General features: G+C 35.0%; 3 protein-coding genes across 5 annotated transcripts in view; all 3 read left to right on the top strand.

Moving 5' to 3' along the window:
* Positions 1–6,726, top strand: part of LOC106109632 (solute carrier family 22 member 13-like) — an 11,545-nt gene extending 4,819 nt beyond the window's left edge. The window contains exons 2-13 of the mRNA XM_013291220.1: positions 1,330–1,480; positions 1,840–2,059; positions 2,187–2,373; positions 2,939–3,068; positions 3,173–3,301; positions 3,427–3,619; positions 3,701–3,806; positions 4,177–4,424; positions 4,534–4,613; positions 4,966–5,141; positions 5,738–5,910; positions 6,609–6,726. Coding sequence (XP_013146674.1) covers positions 1,411–1,480; positions 1,840–2,059; positions 2,187–2,373; positions 2,939–3,068; positions 3,173–3,301; positions 3,427–3,619; positions 3,701–3,806; positions 4,177–4,424; positions 4,534–4,613; positions 4,966–5,141; positions 5,738–5,910; positions 6,609–6,642 — 1,746 coding nt within the window. The 5' untranslated portion in view covers positions 1,330–1,410 and the 3' untranslated portion in view covers positions 6,643–6,726. The remainder of the gene's footprint in view (positions 1–1,329; positions 1,481–1,839; positions 2,060–2,186; positions 2,374–2,938; positions 3,069–3,172; positions 3,302–3,426; positions 3,620–3,700; positions 3,807–4,176; positions 4,425–4,533; positions 4,614–4,965; positions 5,142–5,737; positions 5,911–6,608) is intronic.
* Positions 6,727–7,767: 1,041 nt separating this feature from the next.
* Positions 7,768–12,319, top strand: LOC106109595. 3 transcript variants are annotated; one of them, XM_013291156.1, is made up of 9 exons: positions 7,768–8,185; positions 8,389–8,475; positions 8,614–10,146; positions 10,234–10,353; positions 10,561–10,668; positions 11,071–11,106; positions 11,215–11,277; positions 11,725–11,842; positions 12,243–12,319. In XM_013291156.1, exons 1-9 carry the CDS (start codon positions 7,807–7,809, stop codon positions 12,280–12,282), a joined length of 2,484 nt encoding a protein of 827 aa, XP_013146610.1. In that variant the 5' UTR covers positions 7,768–7,806; the 3' UTR covers positions 12,283–12,319. The 3 variants fall into 3 exon arrangements, with proteins under 3 accessions (XP_013146610.1, XP_013146609.1, XP_013146608.1); XM_013291155.1 differs by having other exon boundaries at positions 7,768–8,113; positions 8,389–10,146; XM_013291154.1 differs by having other exon boundaries at positions 8,389–10,146.
* A 1,231-nt stretch (positions 12,320–13,550) lies between these two features.
* Positions 13,551–18,225, top strand: LOC106109580 (MATH and LRR domain-containing protein PFE0570w-like). Its single transcript, XM_013291137.1, has 5 exons — positions 13,551–13,824; positions 13,971–14,132; positions 14,556–14,783; positions 14,871–14,940; positions 15,012–18,225. The coding sequence occupies exons 1-5, from the start codon at positions 13,695–13,697 to the stop codon at positions 18,223–18,225; spliced, it is 3,804 nt and encodes a 1,267-aa protein (XP_013146591.1). The 5' UTR covers positions 13,551–13,694.
* The last annotated feature ends 800 nt before the right edge of the window (positions 18,226–19,025 follow it).

Genomic DNA, 19,025 nt, shown 5'->3' with positions numbered 1-19,025 from the left:
ACGTTATAAGGTATGCATTTACTGATACAAAGCACATTTAAGCAAAAAAAAGAGACATTTCAAACATCAGATAAAGTTGTCTATGGAGCAATTTGATTCAGCCCAATGTGCGACGCTCTATTATGATTAACAGACATACGCCACTTACATTTTAATGCACCATTTAGGAATGTTTTATTGTCTAAATTGATACAAACATGTCTATTTTTAGCAAGTCTATTTACAGAGTTTAAAAAGGTTATAATCTAGTATTTCTATTGACCTTCACGTAATCAGGGCGTAAATATAATTGCTGATAGATATATATTGAAGAATGTTACTGTGCAAAAATAAGTGGACAAAGCGTCAGTTGATGCACTATGATCAAAAGTCAATAGAAACTAATTAAGACATAACCTAACTGGTATTTACTGACCTAAGTTCCGGATAAAACACACAATACGACCGGTAACGTCGCAGTCCAGCGTTTCATTTCATTAATTGTTTACTATTTTAATTTACCTTAATTGAATATCGTTTGTCCATACTCAATACGGCAATAAATTACATAAATAAAAAACCTCCTCGTTTTCTAATGCAAGAGCTAATTTTAAAAAAGCACAAGAGATATCAAGACACATCAAAAAGGACACGCAAACAAATCATAAAGTAATTTTTATTCACGTTCAAATCATGTCAAAATTTTCTTCTATTATGCGTGAAAACGATAACCCTAACTGAGGTCAATAAGATAAAATGCAGAGTTAAAAATCTATTAGACACGGCAATTTTTGCAAACCGTTAGTAACTTCATTTATATCATTACAAATCAGCAATCAGTTCGTTGAGACGTGTCTAGTTCACAGTTTAAACACGTGTGATCTGACATCATAGTTTTCGATGCTAATAATTGTTCTATGAGACAAACTGATTATTACTGACAGACAATACGTAATGTACCATAAATAGGATTGTATTCCTATCATTAGCTTATTTAGAACATTTTTTTAACTACTTGAATATTTGAATAAAATATAGAATGGTTTAACACATTCACTGCCGTAACAAGTTTTACGTAACAAAGTGCACTAGGTAAGTCGGCAACGTGTTAAAAACTTTGCCTAGATAGGTGATACTCAAAGGTCTAGGCGATCGACTAGGGCCATGGATGACCACGGAAAGTGTGCTAGTGGCAAGTTAGGTTAAGTTTTAGCAAGAAACAGAGGGAAACAGCAGTGAGTTCTCAGAACCCAATAAAACTATGAAAGGAAAAAAAAAGTATAGGAATCTCTTGCTTTGGTGTACACAAATTTAGTTAAAGTGATGTTGAATATAATTTGTTTCTTACAGTAAAGCGAGTCCAGCTTAGTGTTCCCGTAACCAGAAAAACGTCGAGGAAAGTGTCTTTTAAGGGAAAAACTCTATTCCAAAATGGAATCACATGAGAAAGAGAATAATTTCAGGGCTGCCATTGATAACGCGGCCTTTGAAATGAGTGAAGGTAAGCCTATATCCACTAACATTTCTCTTTAAAGTATACTTTTTAAAAACAAACTATTGTAGGTTTGTAGTACAATCGGGGAAACTGACAGTGTTCCACCTTAAAAGCTACAATCGTTTGAACATTTTGAAACGAGACACGGAACAAAAATCAATACCACGCAGCTTACAAATGTGTTTCTATTTATTATTATCCTTTCGTTTTCACTCACTGATATTTAATTACTAATTTGTAGAATGAAGTGAAGTTTGTTTCGTTGCAATAAACAATGCATTTTCTACTAAAGTGGAATACCGCAGATTACCGCGATTGTACAACCTTAGAGCAACAATCAACTAAATTAATTCTTATATGCATAGTTTCATCAGCAAAAACCAGTCCGCGAAGACTGAAGGACTTGGACGACCTTTTCCCGTACATCGGTGACTTCGGCTGGTACCAGAGGATCCTCTTTCTTCTTATGATACCTTTCGGCTTCTTTTTCGCCTTCGTCTACTTCGCCCAGATATTCATGACGATAGTCCCTGAGCAGCATTGGTGCAGAGTGCCTGCTCTCGGAAATCTGACAGTAGAAGAACGGTAAGAACGTAACAATAATCATAATTACAAAGCGATTAAAGATCTTCTTTTATAAATGACGAAAAGATATTAACATTTCAAATATTTATTAAACTTTATTTGTCTTGATATTTCAATAACCTTTCAGGCGACACCTATCAATACCTCTTCTAGAAGATAACAAATACGACAGATGTCGCATGTACGATGTAGACTGGGAGAAGATTCTGGAAAGCGGAGTGACAGAACCTGACAGGAGCTGGCCGGTAAAGAAGTGCCAAGACCAATGGGAATTTAACTTCACTGATGTTCCTTACGAAACAATTGCTACGCAGGTAAGCAAAAACACCGAGTAGTCATCATCATCATCATCATCTCCTTATCCTACTCCCGTAGGGCCGGCGCAACAGGTTTTTGTCCTCCACATAACTCTATCATACGTCATCTCAGTCATCACTCCCTTTTTGATCATGTCACCTTTTACACAATCCATCCATCTCTTTCTAGGTCTACCTCTACCGATGTACCCTTCCACACTCATAACTAACGTTCTTGTAACATGCGATTCATCCCTCCTCATAACATACCCATACCATGCTAACCTTTGCCTTCTCTACTACGGGGGCTACTCTCAAACTTCCTCTAATATACTCATTTCGTATCTTATCAATTCATGTTTAGTAGTATGCAAGGATACATACATACAAAGGGCATAATTCTGATCATTAATTTTCTTTCCAAGCTTGGCACATATGATAACCTAACAAAAGTAGCGAAAACAAAAGTTATACCACAAGCCTACTTGACACTGCAATAGCTACTGATTTAAAAAAAGAGTTTCTAAGAAACAATGAAGTGGATGGAACATTAATTATATTTTTTTTTCTTTCTGATCCACAGCTAGGATGGGTGTGCGACAGAGACAACTATCCGGCGACTGCACAGTCGATCTTTTTCTGCGGAGCCATCGTCGGAGGTTTACTGTTCGGATGGATTGCAGATAAATACGGGAGAATACCAGCATTAGTGGGTGAGCTTAATTGTGTTTAAATGGAAAATATAACTTCAACTGAAAATGACTTTCGTTTGATTTAGATTCCACAATTTAGACACTTTGATTAATAATTGTTTCAGGTACTAATATGACGGGTTTCTTCGCGGGCGTTGGCACAGCGTTCTCCAATAGCTTCTGGTCGTTCTGCTTGTGCCGGTTCCTAGTCGGCCTTGCCTACGACAATTGCTTCGTCATCATGTATATTGTTGGTAAGCTTTTTGAGTAGGTTCACTGTTATACAGTTTTTTGTTTATTTGTATTGTATTCTCTAAATTCATATTTTGTAGATTACTTTTCATAGACTATCTTTTTTACCTCATCTTCTTTACCGTAGTGGTTGAATACGTGGGCCCGAAGTGGCGAACGTTCGTCGCGAACATGTCAATCGCGGTGTACTTCACGTTCGCGGCTTGCCTGCTTCCCTGGATCGCACTCGCTGTAGCTGACTGGAAGATTTACACGCTCATCACCAGCGTACCACTTGTTCTTTCCATCTTCACGCCCTGTGTGGTACCGGAGAGTGCCAGGTAAACCAAGAGTTCCACAACAAGGTTATTAGTATTAGGAAACGCTGAAACCATTGCTTATGATATTTCTTTGTATTTCAGGTGGTTGATATCACAGGGTCGTTTCGATGAAGCAATCAAGATTCTCAAGAAATGCGAGAGAGTCAATGGAAGGAAAATACCGGATGGAATATTAAAGGAATTTAAGGTACATCCTTAATGAGTTACGATTTTGCTAACAATTTACATAGTCATCAACACACTCACTGCATAACAGGCCGATATCGGCCTGACGCGGTACTTAAGTTGGTGAGGACGAAGACAACTATATCCCTCTCAATAATGAAAAATGTTTATCTCAGGTGTATTAATTACATTATATTAAATGTATACATTATGATTCCACAAAGTTATAGCAATTTAATCTATCCTACTATTAGTGCGTCTAGAAAGACCTGTCACGGACTGGCGGAAAATATAATTGGGGGCGCAATTTGGCCCGCCGTCACACCAGATGAAGAATTGTGATTTTACTTGCTGCAGTGAACGTGTTAATTAATTTAACTCACCATTTGCAGGAGACAGCGACAGAAATAGCAAGATCCGAGCAAGAGGTGAAGAACTACTCAGTACTGGACTTGTTCCGTACTCCTCGGCTTCGACGTCACAGTCTACTGCTGCTGTTTATCTGGATGTCTATCGCGATGGCGTTCGACGGCCACGTGAGGAACGTCGGCTCTCTCGGCCTCGACATCTTCCTTACCTTCACTGTCGCTACTGCCACTGAGTTCCCCGCTGACGTCCTGCTTATACTCACACTGGATATGTTAGTAGTATCTTGTTCAGTCCCAAATTAAAAGTTACAGATTATCTGATGGAAGAATGTATAGCATATTCTTTATTTTGTTGTTAATGTAAGCAATGTATGTTCACAGAGTGGGACGTCGCTGGCTTGCGTTTGGTTCCATGGTGATTAGTGGAATCTTCAGCTTACTGGCAACCACTGTACCATTAGGTGAGTTTGTTTTTTTTATAAAAGATGGGGCAAACGGGCACCGAGAATACGGAAGTGGTCAACGACGCCCATGGACTTCCACAACACCAGAGGAACTACAGATGCGTTGCCGGCCTTTGAGGAAATAGGCTCGCTTCTTGAAGGACCCTAAGTCGTATTGGTTTGGAAATACCGCCGAGGACAGACTGTTCCACAACGCGTACGGAGCAGAAAGTTCGGCGAAAACAGCACAGTTGTGGAATGCTTGCCATTGATATGGTGAGGATAGTATGGTGATGAAGTTGCTGTAACTGTGACAGAGGTCACAAAGCATCAACTCTCAATGGTTACATTAGTTAACCCTTGTTGTCAGGTATACCTTCAGCGTCGTTGGCGATCGTAGGTCGGTTTTCAGTGAACATTTCGTTCAACATCGGCATGCAGTACGCCGCTGAACTGCTGCCGACGGTGGTGCGCGCGCAGGGCCTCGCTCTCATACACATGACGGGTTACGTCGCCACCATACTTGTGCCTTATATTGTCTATATGGTAAGAATATACGTCTGCTATTGAATAATGTACTACTAGCTCGAATTTATAACAACATTAGCTGTTTCTCGCGACTTCGTCAGTGTAAAATTGAAAATAATAACAAAGTATAGCCTATGTACTTATTTATAATGTATTAGTTATTTAATGTAAAGAATTTTTGAAATCGCCCCATTATTTTTTGAGTTATTTCAATACATACAATAATACAAGTCTTTCATCTGAATAATACTAGTATAGATATAGATTAAGATACTAATTTTCGCCCATGAGTCTGTCCGCGTGGAATAATAAAGAAACGAAAGTATGTGTTCTTAAAGACTATCCTCTACATCTATGCCAAATTTCATCAAGATTCGTTCAGCTGTTTAGACTACAAACAATCATCCATCCATCTAAACTTTCGCATTTATAATATTAGTAAGATGACCTTTGTGTTGGTTCTATTTTAGTTACAATCGTAAATTATTTTTGTACACATTCACAGACACACAACACATAAGCGCGCATAGTATTAGTTAAAACAAATTTTGTAACTTTATAAATATTTTTTTTAAATCTTTAAATATTTTAAATTCTCCTATGTCTGTCGCCAGGCGACAATCGCGACTGAGATCCCGTTGCTAATCCTGGGTACAATAGCAATAGCCGGGGGATGTCTGTGCATGTGTCTCCCTGAGTCCACGGGCAGGGATATGCCGCAAACCCTGCACGATGGAGAAGAGTACGGCAGGGGACAGAAGTTCTGGGACATGCCCTGCTTTAACAGGTAACGGACACTTAATAAGCATTAAGCCAGGAGCTGGCACATTTGCTTGCAACTTAGTTTTTTTTTGTAATATATAAGTTGGCAAACGAGCAAGCGGTCACCTTAATCTACCGAATTGGAAATCGACTGCTGCCCATAAACATCCGCAATTGCAGATGCGTTGCCTACCCTTCATTGACGGAGGAGATGCACATAAAGAATACATGCGTCTCCTCCTCCGTCAAATCCACTTTTCCTTCCCATCCTTTCCTCTTAAGAAAGGGTGGAAAGAGAAAGGGCTAAAATTATGCCTCCGGCACCACACTCATCAGACGAAACATGGAATTGCTTCCACTCGACGCCTGGGGGCGAGCCGTCCCATTCCTGCGAAGATGTTAAAGCGGGTTCTACCACTGTCAAAAGCAAAAAATAAACTATCGCACAACAGTTGTGCGATTGTCGATTGTTTCGCTGCCAATTCAACTGTTTAGTTACACAACTAACGAGTAGTGTCACCTCCATATAAGCTCATATTAATCAAAGCGAGACTAAACAGTTCTGCGATAGTTTAGTCAAAGATGTGCACGCCTTAAAAAATACACCAAAGTTAATAAGTACATCCTTACTATGCATTTAGTAGTTTTTTTGTATGTAACTAGTTTATTCTTTTTATTATGCACATTGAAAAATTATTGTATTAGTTACCTATTTATTTACAGAAAAGCCAAACGCGCGGTTGCGGACCTCAGTTGAAACTAAATATCTGCAATTTGATGTGTTCATAGTTTTATTTTCATGTATTATTTGTTTAAATAATGTAATGAAATAATAAAATAATTCTTGCAAAGTACTCTTTATTACTTTAACCTTCTAAAATATTTAATAATCAATACAAAATCATTTAAGTTCTTTCTGCGTCAATACCTCAATCCTATTTAAGACTAAAAAACCTCTCTGAAAATAATGTTGTCTATACTGATATTATAAAGAGGAAAGATTTGTATTTCTGTTATTTTATATGTATTTAAATAACCTAAAAAATACTAGGTCGAATTCCGAAAATTCATTATTAAAAAGCTTCATTATCAGTGAGTAACATAGGCTATATTTTTTATTGTTTTTTAATTTGAGTCGGACGAAGTTGAGAGCAACACCTAGTCTGCAATAAAGCTTGATAGCAAATAAAGTCGTCTAGTAAAAACTTATTAATTCTCGTAACCAATAAGATTAACATAATATTCAATATAAAGTAGTAAAAAGGTATACGCCAGTGGAAACATACCGTTTGTTTATAAACACGCGTATCGCACCAAAAGAACGCCGAAAAATTCACGAGCCGAGGAAAAAATAAAATTCATCCCAAAACAAACAAAAACAAATAAAGAGTACGAGTGAGTACGACGTAAACACAACTAGTGATGGGCTATATCGATAACTTGAAAATTACTAATGGGTTTTGTAAATTTTTTTCACATGACAGCACTTTAAAAATACTATGTCTATTCACGAATTTCAATTCCCAAAATCATATTAATATACTTTTTATTCTTAAAATACTTATAGATATAAGATAAAAAGTACTTAAAATAATCTGTTTATTACTATGGCGTAGATCATTTTAATTTTTATCCCAAACACAATTGAAGATTGCTTACAGATGAAGCTTACAAAAATAATTAAAAACTTATCATTGCGTCAAAAAAAAAATCTTAGATTAGAGAGAGATAGATAAGTGAAATGTAACGATATTTGAAATATCGATGTATCGATAACATCGAAGCACAACACGCAACCATTATTTACAAACAGACAAAAAACGGTGTTTCGTTTCGGATATCACTTGACATACAGAGGGAATTCCTCACAAGCCCGCGAGCAGCCATTCAGCACGGTACCCGCGCGATATGAACTATAGTGATGTCAACAATCACATTGTTATCGATATTCTGTTCAATCGGCTTCATCACAGCGGCGTATCTGGAAAACGAATCATTCATGAAGCCCAAACTGGAAAAGAATAAAATCGTAAACAAAGGTGTGTGGATAAGAAAGGCTGGGGAGGATCACCCCTCTAAAGGGGGAATAGGTGACTTCATATTCAGGGAGAGCTCCCTTGACGCCGATAGTTTACTACGTAACAACTTTGATCCTTTCGGAGAGAATTTTATGCCTGACTCTGTGATGGTACCCAACTATATTGAAAGGACAAAAAGATCAGCAAAGGGTAAAACTCTTGTTATATATAAACTTTTAACATACCCATTGGGTCACACGACTTTCCTCAAAAGTATTTATTGTAAGTGTAGTACATACCTACATATCATTTCCTCTATACTCATAAACTACTATTTACAATAAATTTTTTACTTTTCTAAATTATAATAACGTAAAATGTAAACTAGAAACATCTCTCATTGCCCTTTGTTTTTACTTTTGCCTTTCAAATTCAATTTAATATGTGTATTCCAGATAATTTGTTATTATCAATTTTTGTTGTAGATGGACAGATAGGAAAAAACTCAAACAATACAAAAAGCGACAAAGCAACATTTACGAAATCAAAAATAACATCGAAATTCAAACCCGGTAAAGTATTTAAAGATTTTCCATACGACGTCGCTATAATGCTAACAAATAATAAAAGAGAACTGATAAAGTCCCAAGGATCGTCTTCTAAGGATATTTACGATACTAGAGAATATAATTTTTCCAAAATAATTCCAGATCTAGCGCTCAGTATAGACAATTTGGTTAAAACTGAATCTCAAATTACGAAAAATCAAAACGATACGAGCACTTACCAAAACACGACAATTGTGATTCCGAAACGCAGCATGCAACATGACTATGAATCAGAAATTATAAAGAAAATTGAATTCAGTGAAGAAATGAATAAAACGGAGGACAGCTTTGAATCAAATAAAATGGATCGTAACGTATTCGAAGGTGATGATAGAGCGTGGCATCAAACAGCACCATTACCCGACGTCAATGCTTATAAGATTTTACCAAAAACTGAAGAAACTAAGCCAGTGAAAAATAAACCGATGACTGAAAAAGGCTTAGTCAAAGTATTATCGATGCTGACTAAAACATTTAAGAAAGTAATGAAACAACACAACGATATCAAAAGAATACATACAAAACTTACATCTATTAATGACGAATTTATGAAAAACGCCCAACTTTTAATGACAAAGTTTCAAGATTTCGATGTTAAATATTTGTATTTAATGAAATTTAATGAAAATCTAAAAGATTTAGAAGCAAGGTTACGTAGCAAAGAAGATTTCTATAATAACAAAGAAAGCGAATTAATGAAGAACTTAGCGGAATTTGAAAATCAACAGAAGAAATTCTTGATCCAACAACAACAATTTTATAACATTCAAAAGCTAATGCTGGCTCAAAACGAAAAGATAAATTTAAAGCAAAACTTAATAGCGAAAACCCAAAACGAAATATCACTGAGGCAGAACAATTTCGCTCGAATATTGAAAAAAGCAAAACAAATTTACATCGACACTAAAAATACTATACCACAAAAATTAAGCGCCATGTTAACGAAGCCTAATAAAGATAACAGCGAAGTTAAAAATACTGAAATAGACAAACCTATTGTAACCACTACAAGTACGCAAGCACCTAATACTGAATCAGTCAAAATCAACTTATTTTCAGTTCCATCGGTCAGCCGCATTGTAAATTACGATAACCAACTATTAAAAGAAAAGGACGATCATCCTGTAGACGATTTAATTTACAAATACTACTTCAACAACACGTATATCGATGTATTAATGAAGAACAAAATCCTTTCAAGTTTCGTACCCAGTCCAGGGAATTCATTCACACGAAATGCGAAAAACAAGAGAAACGAACGCCCCAGATTTGTACCTAAAAGCACTAACCTAATACCTGTAAACGAAATCAAACCTTACAATCAAGTTAGCAAATCTCCCAATTTAAATCGCGGTAAACGTTGGATTAAATACTCCAAAAAAACTGGTAAAAGAAAACATATCGGTAACGATTTTAACGTTGTTTTGAAGAAAGAAGATGTCCAATTGACTAATTTGAATAAAACAAATATCAGTTACAAAGACAGACGGTTCCCGAAGAAGATTAAAAACGTAGCTACGAAAGATCCTTTTATGACGATGGCCTCTAGTTTCTGTAATGAAATTGGTCAAAACGATAATGATCAAATGTTACATTGGTGTATAGAAAAAGCGTTAAGAAGACTGCGAGCAATTGGTAAGATTTCTAATTTTATTGTTACAAATCAGTAAAGTCCCTTTACTTCTTGCCAAAGTTAATTTAACATAAAGCATTTATTTCCAGAAATGAAAGCAACTCAGGCTGTAGTTACGGCAGAACACATGGACGCTACAAGTAAAGCTACGCCCACGAGGAATATACCAAAGAATTCAGAGGCTGTTATAATGACTACGTTATTTGGAGGTTAAATATTATTACTTGTATTATACAGTTTAATTTCAAAAAAGCTATTAGTGCTTGGCTAAATTCTGCGCAGCATTTTAATGAAAAACTGCCGAAGAGTAAATGGGACCAGCTACCGTAGTCTACTTTGAGAATTTATTAATAAGGATCTACCTTATTGACTCAGAAAAAAACAATCTTATTTATGTAATTTGTTTATTATTTTAGCAGAAACAACGTTTACGTCAACATCTACGACCACGACGGAAGCCCCTACCAGTGAGTCCAGTACTACAGTCGCTCAGGAACCAACAGATTCTGCCTTATTCTTCCCAGGTTATTTATAATATAACTGAATTACCATTTTTTATTTTTTTCTATTCAGAAGAATGTGCAAAGCCATCACTACATAATACATTACATAAAGTATAAAATAAAGTTGCTTCACGCAGTCTGTCTGTCCTAATGCTTAGATCTTTACAACTATGCAACGGATTTCAAAGCAGTTTTTTTTTATCATACTGATATCATAAATGCGAAAGTTTAGATGGATGTTTGTTAGAGTTTGAGCCTAAACGGCTGAAGGGATTTCAATTAAATTTGGTATAGATGTAGAGGATAGCCTGGATGAACACATGGGCTATTCATTTTTCTTTTTTTTTTAATTTCACGCAGACGAAGTCGTGCGCGAAAGCTAGTAGATAATGTTGTGGAATTTTCAACAATTTATTGTTACAGATAACGACCAACTAGAGACGAACCTCAAACAATTCGGTAATAATTTTATATTTAATTCATTTTACTATATCCTTATTCTTAGTACTATACTATACTTATGTACTTATATACTATACTGTACTTATGTACGTTCTTTTGTTTTAGAATTCAATCGAGATACGGAAGGTACGGTGTACTATGATGGCAGTGTACACGCTAGTCAATTTGGTGAGTACTAAAGAGGTTTGTGTTAATGTTATCACCATGTAATATGCCATAAAAACGATGACATACTTTTGGGACACAAACAGCCAAATTGTCTTTAAGTTTGATAGTTTTAAGACCTTTAAGTAAGCTTATTTGTTGACATTCTATTATTTCTTGTTTTTTAACTTTTGACTAGTTGTTGCTCGCGACGTTGTACGCATGAAATTTAAAAATAGTGAATAATGCAGCTTATGGTATTCACTAATAAAGTAGCTTTTTAATGGTGAAAGATTATTAAAATCTGCCCAGTAGTTTTTGAGATATTTCAATATGTAAAAATATACAAATCTTTACAATATTAGTATAGATTTAAAATCTCTTTATTCATCTCCTTTCTATTTTAACTTCTACATTCACGTACAAATTATTTTCTTCTGCTAATATGATTAAACGTTCGTTATTTTAAAGAAGGTCCGGACAGTGAGGGTATTTCGGACCTCTTGCCGGACATGGACAGCGATTCGAGGGTCGACATTGACCCCGTGGCGCTCGACTTGCAGCAGAAAAGACGAGCCTATGTTCGAAGGTAACAATGACTTTAGAATAAGTATTCTCAAAGCATTACGTTACAATGTAATGGATGGAAATGGTTTATCATATGCTGAAGCAGTAGCGGTGGATCAGCCCGTATTGTGCTAGTGGATTACGGTCTAACTGCTATACTTAGGGTTCCCACCAAATTGTAAATTGTCTGATAACAATCCAACGTGTAAAATATGAGATGGAAATATTGGATTTTGTTACTTTAACTGACTGTGACGTCATTTTTAATCTGAGCCTCTATCAGCCAGTGGTGGGACAGGCCCTAAATAACCTAAATATGTCCCTTAGCTTACCATTTATTAGATCTGCTTTATGGAAACTCCATATATCGCATTCTTGTGGCTTGTTAAGTGTTTATATAAAAACGATATTCTATTTTCCAGAATCAACGAAGACATCATAAGAAAAATGAAACAAGGCTAGATAAGATTATCTGTAATGCTTAATTTATGTGAACAATCGTTAAAATATGAAATTGTTACGTCTGTTTTGTATCAATAAACCTAATGTTGTTTAAAACCTGATTGTTATTTCATCCTTTTTCCTGAAGGTATTTTTCGATACTGTAAATCGGTTTATTTATCTGAATAATCTATAATTTGAAATCATTTACTTTTAAAACCTTTAAATAAAGATAACGTGCAAGTTGGCTGCAACCTGCAACAACTGAGATAAATCAGCAGGTTTAACCGAGAGAAACAATACAGATAAGATAGATAAATAGACATATGTTGGCTTGGATATAAGAGCTAGGAGCTCGCGACCCAAACATCAGAAACATTTATATAGACAAATGCCTATTTACAAATAAAAAATAAAGTAACTAGTTTAAATCAAGGATTAGGTTGATTGAAGTTAATATAGATTCACACAATAATTGAAAACTTAAAGTAGGTTTTAAAGAAATTTGTGAGGTAAATTAACAGCACAAATATAACCATAATAATAGCTGCCGTCCTCCAGACTAAGTACATAGGCTAGTAACGCCAAAACGACAGCGACGTGACCGTATGGGCATCGCCAGGCGTTAATCTAGGGTGGGTCAGCTGACGATCAAGTGGGGGGGCTATTAGAAAAGTATTTTTCATTCCAAAGACAATACTTATCAACATGCAGTTTGATCACTGAAAAACTGGCTAGTTTTTTCCCCAAATATTGTATATCTATTTTACATTTTATGTCTAGGAAACCCCTATCCCTTCTGGCAAACCCCATGAGCATTTCAAAGCACTACATATAGATTTGGACAAGAATCTTATAAATTTGTCCTAAACCCGTTCTTATCAAGTTACATTTAAAAGCGTGATCTAACACCCATTCAAACAAAATCCATTCATTGAAGATTTTTTTATCATTTTTAATCTGTGATAAAAGCAAAAGTATGGAGCACTTAATTGGCTGGATGTTTACAAAACAATTGCATTGAATGCAACCAAAGTTGCGAACGGAATTTAGTCAAAGCCGAGTCTTAGTAGAGTCTTAAAGTATACGAAATAAGGCTGAAGATTTTTTTAACATTCGTCTAGTAAACGGTGAGTTTTAATTTTAGTTAAATAAACTAAATAACACACAGAAACAGACCATTTTTCAATTAAATTTACCTATTACTATTATTCCATTAGTAAATACGCTAAAAATATGTGAATGATTTAACAAACTGCTCAAAAAAATCTTACGTGATTAATTCTAACACCGACAAATAAAGAAATTAGAAAAGTTGACTGAACCCCTTTCTTGCCTAAGCACTTTTAGTACAAATAAGTAAAAAATCTTTTTCCAATATTGTGTACAGCTAATAGGTATAGAACGCGAGAAGGTAAAATAGAACTTCCTATATGTCACGATGCGACTACGACGGCGTGTTCTACAGGGTGTTCTGCGTGACATTACTCGCCACCGCTTTCACGTTCACCGTCATCCTTACCAATGTGTTCATCGACATCGACGGATTGCTGGCTAAGAAAGGTAACCTGCATTCGAGAGCAAAAAACATATCAAGCGAACATTTTTTTCTAGAAATGTCAGTGACTGCTTCACTATTTTAGCAAATTTAACGCCTGATTCGATTTTATTACTCACTATTGTTACTTTTAATACAATTTACGTTCCAGGCAAACAGAATCATGAAACTACAGACAATGTTGAATATAAAGACAATGTAAAAAGTAACGAAGTCACCAACACGCCAGAAGATGGTACTACTGATAATCTATTTGACAAAAACTATATAGACGACCAGTCAGAACCTTCGTACAGAACAAAAAGATCGATAGGTAAGATAATCGTTAAATAACCAAAAATATAAATAAAAAACTAGAATTTAAAACATGCTTCTTACTAAAAGAATCATTTTAATGTATTTAAAAGATAGAAAAATGACTAAAAAACATGAGTCAAAAGCTACGAAAAGGTTGTACTTTCTGTTAAGAAAAGTAGGCGTAAAAAGGTAAAGGAAACGTAATAAAAACTAGAAGACGCTCGACTCTATCATTCCATTTAGGCCACATATAAGAAAGTAGATTCAAACATCCATAAAAGTAAAATAACATTTAAAAATCTATGTTCATCAATAAAAATTTCAACAGATTCTCGAAATATAGTATCCAATTATCATAAAAATAAAATTAACCTACTCGCCGCTCAATTGACGAAACTACTAGAAAATGTTAATACCAAAGACGAAATATATTCAGCAGAATTTAATAGGGAAGAAGAAATTGTTGACTTTGAACTTAAATCACCTTTAGAAGAATACGTCTCTAACTATAATAAGGAGAAAAGAAAAGAAACACCCGAAAGAAATATACATCTAGCTATTCATAGAATACCTGAAGAAAATATAAAAGTAGACGCTACCATACCTACAACTATCAGTAAACTATTAAAGAATTTAAACAAAAGGGAATACACAGCACAAGCAAAAGGTAAAACTTATCTATGATTTTAATTCTTTTATTTAGCAAGATTAAAAGATTTGTTAAAAAAATAACATTTCATTCAACTGTTAATAGATTCAGAAGTCGTGATGAAAACAATCATTGAAATAAAACCTTTGAATGACGAAATGAAGAACGAAATCAGGTATGTACGAAGAGATGTGTTCAAGATATTATGAACATATAAAAATCTAACTATATTATCTTTTCTTTTAGTTATTCTCAAGAAAATGTGAAAGGTCCACGTAGAATTAGGTACAAACATTTACATCTGCAAAATATAGAAAAGGAAAATTTTAGTAACGACGAACATAAAACAGTATTAAAATTAAAAATACTGGGACCACATTCAAGGAATTGGAAAAATAAGGAAAGGCACAGAGTATTCGAAATTATTCCTAAACATGATCAGTATTATTATTTAAATAAAGCATTGGAATATCTGAGAAAATATTCAACATACAATAAAAATCAATTTGCATTTATCACTTTGGATAAAAGGAACAATGAACGAACGAAAAGACAAGTCAAAGTTAGATACGAGGACGACGACGCTACCACACCAAAAATAAAACCAGTCCGTAAAACTACTAAGAAAGCTGACGACGAACTATATGTTGAAATAGAAACACATTTCGATGGCTCCGGCGCTAAGGGGGAAAGGAAGAAAAAACTAGTAAAAAGTCTAATAGATAGAATTCAGAAAGCCATACGATCAGATGAATCAAGCAGAAACGATAGAAAAAAGTCACCCGAACATTTACAAATCAAAAAGCGAATCCAAAATCCACTCAAACATAAACCAAAGAATATAATGAAGATGAACTCAGTGGAGCATAGACAACAGAACCCCATCAACAAAATAGAAGTTAGAGATATTCCACAAGATGCAGAGGTCAAATCTGTCGACGATTTGGAGGAGCCGTATAACAATCCAAACTCATTTCCCGTACCAAATATAGATAATTCAGCAGAACCAGGAAATTCGGAATTTAATAACATTTTAAGCAGCGGTATTCCGCAAAGGATACAAGTACCATTAAACCTCCGGCACCCAGATATGCCTGGCAAACTGAAAAATTCCTACGCGGATGCTGGTAATGTAACACTATTTATCAAAGATATCGATGGAAGTGGATTCTCTGTTGGCTTTAACCAATACGTAGATGAGCCTCCAGATGTTGACAGTATGAAATTGTTTTCTGGATTAGAAAACTTGATCAAAACATACCATGAGGACTACGATCAAAATAATAATGAAAACAATAACGTTAACGAAATCGAAGATTCAGCCGAAAAACCACACGAACTCATGAAGAGAGAAATTAACAAAGACAAAAATCAGCACATCTTGTATCGTCGGTCGGTGCAAGAAGTGGAGAATGACTACCGCTCCGACGCTTATAATATTATTTTCGATAAGAAAATGTTGCCCTACGCTAAGTATGAAGATATCTCAAATCGTCCGAGCCATCGAACCATGCCCTCAGACTATGAATATAAAATTAGAAACTACGACTACAATCCAAAAAATATCAAAATATTTACAAAAGACATCAAAATCAAAGCACTTCCTATTGAATTAAATGAAGAAATTTTTGATAAGAAAATGAGACAATCTGGAATTTTTAGCTTAGCAAGTCTGTTATACCAGGGCGGGAAAAAAAGAAACAGAAGGTCTGTAAACGTTCAAAAAATCACAAACTTGAAGTCCAGAATTAAACTCGCCAGGTATATAAATACGAAAAAAATGGAGTCAAAAGCGTTATTTTTAAAAAATAAAAGAAACAAACGAAACGTCGATAAAATAAGGATATTCGCATCAGACCAGTCACAAGGCCCGTCAAGACAATCTGAAGAAAATGTATACGTGCTTTCGGGAGAAAATTTCTTTACTAATCGAGCATCGTTGAGAGAGATAGAACTTCCAGAGAGTGATACTGGTGATGACGCGGGCGGGGAGCAGCACAGCGATGATACAGTGCCATTTGTGTTTGACGAACCCTATTCCAGCAGCCCTAACAAGGAACCAAACTATATAACAAACATATTTGACACTAAATACGGCCAAAACGGTTTAATGTCAAAATATCCTCACATATTTCCGGGCACAGCGCGAGAATCTAAAGAAGAACAATTTTCGAATGACGAGTTTTTATTTAAACGAGGTAATAAACAGCAACTGAAGCTGGAAAACTTGCTAGGAATGCGCGCAGGAGACAACGGCTCGCCAGAAAAGGACGGACGAATACCGGACATTGTGAACGCTATAATGCCATCGAAAAATAACTACAAAGTCACTGTCAAAATTCTACCTAAAAATTTAACAAACGCACCTTCCGGCTTCAAAGAAATGCACACAGTTATAAATAAAACCTACAACAACAACGGCGTTCAATATTATTCACTTGTCAATGTATCTGAAATATCTAAAATAGAGAAAATCAATAAAACAAAAGAAAACGCACATATTGAAGATAATCCTAATGATAGCAAACCGACAGAGGATGTAAAAATGCAAGAACAAGAGAAAAACATGAAATTACTACTGGCACTTCAGAAAGAGAAAATAGAACAGCAACTGCTACATTTGAATAAAGAAAAAGAAGGACTCGAAAGTATACTGCGAGAAAGAGATGGCATTAAAGAAAGGAACATACACGATCTATTCAAAGATTTCATGCATTTAGAATCAAATAAACCTAACGATGATCTGGAATTCTTGCACGATATGAGTCACTTACACGTTCATAACCCAGTAACCGTAGAACCGACTACAGAATCAAATATTATATTACCTATAACAAACCACGATATAAGAATCAAATTAGAAGTACCCAAAGAACAGGAAAACAAAATAGAACCTGTGAAAGACAAAGAGCATTTGACAAATGAAATACTATCACAATTAAATAAAAATACAGACATTCTCCAGTGCTTTTTGAAGAAACTTTCAAATAAATTTGACCAACCTGCACAGACAACGCGCAATCCATTGGAACATATCACTGAAGAGAACCATTTAAGATCCCATGATCTAAAAGACTGGGGCCTCCACCATTTACACGATTCGTTCTTCAACGATCACCTTCAGAAGAACGAGTCTCATTACGCTATACCTTTCGTCTACGCTTACCAACATCCATATTTACCACCAAATAAACCGCCATTACCGATGGCAAAGATAGTATATCACGGACACATACATGCTAATAATTTACATAAATATGGAATCGATGGTAGAAAGTATAATTCAAATACATCCAATAATAAACATAACCATCCTACTACTAACCCCAGTGGTGCTAATCGTGAAGGTAACAAATTCTTCATAGACAGTTTAGCCCGTGACGTCATCGTGACTCCTTCTAAAATCGTACAGAAGACGGAGTTTCCAGCACCTATTGTGAATGTAACACAAATACTTTGATTTTATACAATTTTCATTTTTATAATAAATGATTTCTATTTACTTCTGTTTTTTACATCATAAGAGCAAGCAGTCACCTAAATTCGCCGAAATAACAAAGCAACCGCTAGGCATAGACATCCGCAATTGCAGATGCATTTTTTACCTTTATGCGACAGAGAGACGGAGAGCTAATGGCTTACATTTCCTGTCAAATGCTTTATTCTAACTTCTGTGTGGTTGTGTCAATGTTCTTATTTTTTTATTGTTAAGTGAATTACAAGTCATTATGTTAAAAAAAAAATCTTTACAGATATTCTGAATAAAAATTGTGTACATACAACAATCATGGTGGGAAAAATTCTTCGACACTACAGAAGGCTTTTGCTATTAGCCATGGACTTAAGTTTATTTTTAAATGGCAACATTCTGGATAATTTTAATAAAATGATGACTAGTATGAAGATCGGGATAAAAATGAACTTGAATGAAACGCATATTTATAAATTAAACACGTTTATTGATAAAATATTAAATAACAATTCCAGTAGTTATGGCACGGGGAACAGGAATATAACCAGTAAAATATAGATTCACATATGTATTTTTACAAAAATACAATATCTTTTGCATAAATAATGCTCTGAAAATATAATCAATTTATATTCCATAATGTGTAAAATATATCCGAAATTTTAATGTTGACAACACTAATTCACAAACCATAGACTGGAAATGTCAAAAAGACGTTTGACATTGACAGATAGAGGTAATAAACACACGACTAATATAGCTGCATAGGAACTGCTGGAAGATCAGAA

This window comes from Papilio polytes, unplaced genomic scaffold (assembly GCF_000836215.1).
Source record: "Papilio polytes unplaced genomic scaffold, Ppol_1.0 DF821122.1, whole genome shotgun sequence".
Taxonomy (NCBI): Eukaryota; Metazoa; Arthropoda; class Insecta; order Lepidoptera; family Papilionidae; genus Papilio; species Papilio polytes.
The sequence above is the reverse complement of the archived record's forward strand: the minus strand, read 5'-3'. Positions and strand labels throughout refer to the sequence as shown.